We start from the raw sequence: 3,356 nt of genomic DNA, 5'->3' as shown, positions 1-3,356 counted from the left end.
GCGAAGAGAAGGATGACCCGCCTCCAGCCACGCGAGCCTAGCTCCCGCCACCGAGGCAGTTTGTTCCCGCCGGGCCGGGGTGCGGAGGACCTCTGCCCGCCCCCTTCCTCCCCGCCCCACCCTGCCCAGGGAGCTCCGCCCCGGGCCCACGGTTCTTCCGCCTTAGGCGGCCACCAGGCGGGAGGGACTAATGTCCCGAAGTCCCACTTCTGTCTCTAGGGGCCCCAGGGGCCAAGATTCTACTGGGTAACGGGTGGCATCATCTTTTTCCTCCTGTGCTCGGCTTACTGGTCCCGGGGCAGCACCGGTTGGGTGCGCCCTGCAGGGTGAGAGTCGTAAAGTCTCAACACCAGAGGGCGCTGAGGAGCTGCGGGGGGGCACCCCTCCCTGTCCGCCTCGGTCCTCCCCCCTCCCCGCCCGCGCGCAAAACACACTAGTCCGAGAGGCAGCGCGGCGGAGCGGGAGCCGCGGCCCGAGCGGAGCCGGAGAGCGGCGACGGCGGCGGCTGCGGCGGCACCATGACCCTGGGCAGCTGCTGTTGCGAGATCATGTCCTCCGAGAGCTCCCCGGCCGCGCTGTCCGAGCCCGACGCAGACATAGACGTGGTGGGCGGCGGCAGCGTTGGGGGGGAGCTCACAGCCCGCTCCGGGCCCCGCGCCCCCCGGGACGTGCTCCCGCACGGCCACGAGCCTCCCCCGGAGGAAGCCGAGGCGGACGTAGCCGAGGACGAAGAGGAGTCGGGAGGTTGTTCGGACTGCGAGCCCCGCGCTCTAGCGCCCCGGGGGGCGGCGGCTGCAGCGGGAAGCCCGGGGCCCGGTGTGCAGGCAGCTCGGGGCGCAGCGGGGCCAGGGCCGGGACCCGGGCCGCCGTCGGGGGGCGCGGCATCGCGGAGCCCGTTAGTGAAACCACCGTATTCGTACATCGCGCTCATCACTATGGCCATCCTGCAGAGCCCCAAGAAACGCCTGACGCTGAGCGAGATCTGCGAGTTCATCAGCGGCCGCTTCCCCTACTATCGGGAGAAGTTCCCTGCTTGGCAGAACAGCATCCGCCACAACCTCTCCCTCAACGACTGCTTCGTTAAGATCCCCCGCGAGCCAGGCAACCCGGGCAAGGGCAACTACTGGACTCTCGACCCGGAGTCGGCCGACATGTTCGACAACGGCAGCTTCCTGAGGCGCCGCAAGCGCTTCAAGCGGCAGCCGCTGCCGCCGCCGCATCCACACCCGCATCCTCACACGGAGCTGCTACTGCGTGGCGGGGCTGCCGCGGCCGGGGACCCTGGCGCCTTCCTCCCGGGTTTCGCCGCTTATGGCGCCTACGGCTATGGCTACGGGCTGGCACTCCCAGCCTACGGCGCACCCCCACCGGGGCCGGCCCCACACCCGCATCCACACCCGCACGCCTTCGCCTTTGCTGCCACCGCGCCTTGCCAGCTGTCAGTTCCCCCGGGCCGCGCCGCTGCTCCTCCACCCGGACCTCCGACGGCCTCGGTGTTCGCCGGCGCGGCCTCGGCGCCGGCCCCTGCTCCTGCCCCGGGATCTGGCCCAGGCCATGCAGGGCTGCCAGCCTTCCTAGGCGCAGAGCTGGGCTGCGCCAAGGCTTTCTACCCCGCGTCCCTGAGTCCTCCCGCAGCTGGTACAGCAGCCAGCCTGTCCACTGCACTCCTGCGCCAGGGCCTCAAGACAGACGCCAGCGGTGGTGCGGGTGGCGGGTGTGCAGGGGCAGGCCAGAGGCCTTCCTTCTCTATAGACCACATCATGGGCCACGGTGGTGGCGGTGCCGCACCACCGGGCAGCGGTGACGGTTCCCCGGGATCACCATTCGCGGCAGCCGCGGGTCCTGGAAGTCAAGCCCAAGTCTTGGCCATGCTGACTGCCCCGGCCCTGGCTCCGGTGGCGAGCCATATCCGCCTCTCTCACCCGGGGGACGCGCTCCTGTCTTCAGGGTCCTCGTTTGCCAGCAAAGTCGCCGGCCTCAGTGGCTGCCACTTTTGACCGCAGCGGGCTCGGGGTCAGTTAGGCCCTCACTCCTTAACCTCTCTGGGGAGCTCGGCGGGTCCCAGCGGAATTCAGGGAGTCTATTTATGAAGAGTCTCCAGACCTAGGCCGGCGCGCGTGATCGGGCACATCAAGCTCCACGCTCAGAATGTCACGGACAGTTGGGACGAAGCGGGCTCATCGGCTCTGGGCGAGGTTCGGGTCTACGCAATAGGCTGGAAGCGGAGATCCCTTTTATGTTGGAACAGCAAAAAAAGGGAGCAGGAACCTTCGCTTTTCCTCGCCTTTGCGTCTCTCACAGTCGGAGAAGAAGGCTTTGGCAGAGATACGCCTTGTCGGGTGGTGGATCCCTCCAGAAACACCTATGGCTTGAAAAGTCCCCTGCCCCTCATTCCTTCCTCAACTTTGAGACCCCGCTTATCATCCAATATTATAATTTAAAGACTTCTGTTATCTGCTTGTGCTTAAGAGAAAAATTCAAATTTTTTTGTTCCTTTTGCTGTTATTCAAGGAAGCGGGTTTTCTCCAAGCATAAGGCAGTATCTACACAGTTGGGAAGCTAAGAGGAAAAGTGAAACGGGGCGGGGGGGGGTGTCTCCACAATCCTCGAGTAAGCCACAGAGTCCATTCCCCTGCCCCCGAAGAAAATGGGGTTTTTTTCCCCTCTGGTGTTTGGTTGCTTTTTAAGGAGCTCCCTCTGGCCTTTCCCATGGTCCATAGGTCCAGCAATCCAGGGCTAGCAGCCCTCTTGGCCGTCTGCTCTGCCCCAGACCCTGTGATATTTATTGTAGTTAAAGGCAATGAATTTGGGTGGAAGAAGAGGGTCTGGAGAGGTGGGAATTGGGTGGGCAAGGGCACAGAGCTATGGCAGGGGGTCCTAGAGTTATGTGTAAATATCTGTCCAGTGGGCCACCCCCTGCATTCTCTGTCCACTGGTGTGCATTGATTTAGACTCCACTTAGTGGAGAGACTCTGTGAAATCGTCTGATGGTCTGTGTGGAAGAAACGAAAACTGTCTCCTCCATTTTCCTTGGTGTCAATTGAATAAATGTATGTGAACTTAGCAGTCTCCAGCTCACCCTGCTTGCCTGCACTCCCTTGTCCTTGTCTGAGCTCTCACAGAAGACCTCAGTCTCCCTAGCAGAGGGAGAGGGAGTTAGACCAGCAAACGAAGCTTTGGGCTAGTCAGATGGCGGAGGGAGGCTCTGCACACCGCTGTGGCCTTCTGCTTCTAAAGGGACCAGGTCTCTGGAAGCCTGTGACCACTCCAGCACTTTCGTTTTCACTCTGGCACAAGGAAGGACAAAAGCCCGAGGCTGGGCAGAGGGATTCTGTTTCTACCACCGGAGGAATCTT

The 3,356-nt window shown here is 63.0% G+C and overlaps 1 protein-coding gene across 1 annotated transcript; it reads left to right on the top strand.

The window, feature by feature from the left end:
• The first annotated feature begins 512 nt into the window (after positions 1-512).
• On the top strand, positions 513-3,015 carry Foxd2 (forkhead box D2). The gene has a single exon (XM_005353599.3). It carries the CDS (start codon positions 519-521, stop codon positions 1,995-1,997), a length of 1,479 nt encoding a protein of 492 aa, XP_005353656.1. The 5' UTR covers positions 513-518; the 3' UTR covers positions 1,998-3,015.
• Positions 3,016-3,356: the final 341 nt, after the last annotated feature.

This window comes from Microtus ochrogaster, chromosome 10 (genome assembly GCF_000317375.1).
Source record: "Microtus ochrogaster isolate Prairie Vole_2 chromosome 10, MicOch1.0, whole genome shotgun sequence".
NCBI classification, from domain to species: domain Eukaryota; kingdom Metazoa; phylum Chordata; class Mammalia; order Rodentia; family Cricetidae; genus Microtus; species Microtus ochrogaster.
The sequence above is the reverse complement of the archived record's forward strand: the minus strand, read 5'-3'. Positions and strand labels throughout refer to the sequence as shown.

Coding starts and splice junctions, on each gene's coding strand:
- Foxd2 (XM_005353599.3), top strand. CDS start 519: ATGACCCTGGGCAGCTGCTGTTGCGAGATCATGTCCTCCGAGAGCTCC.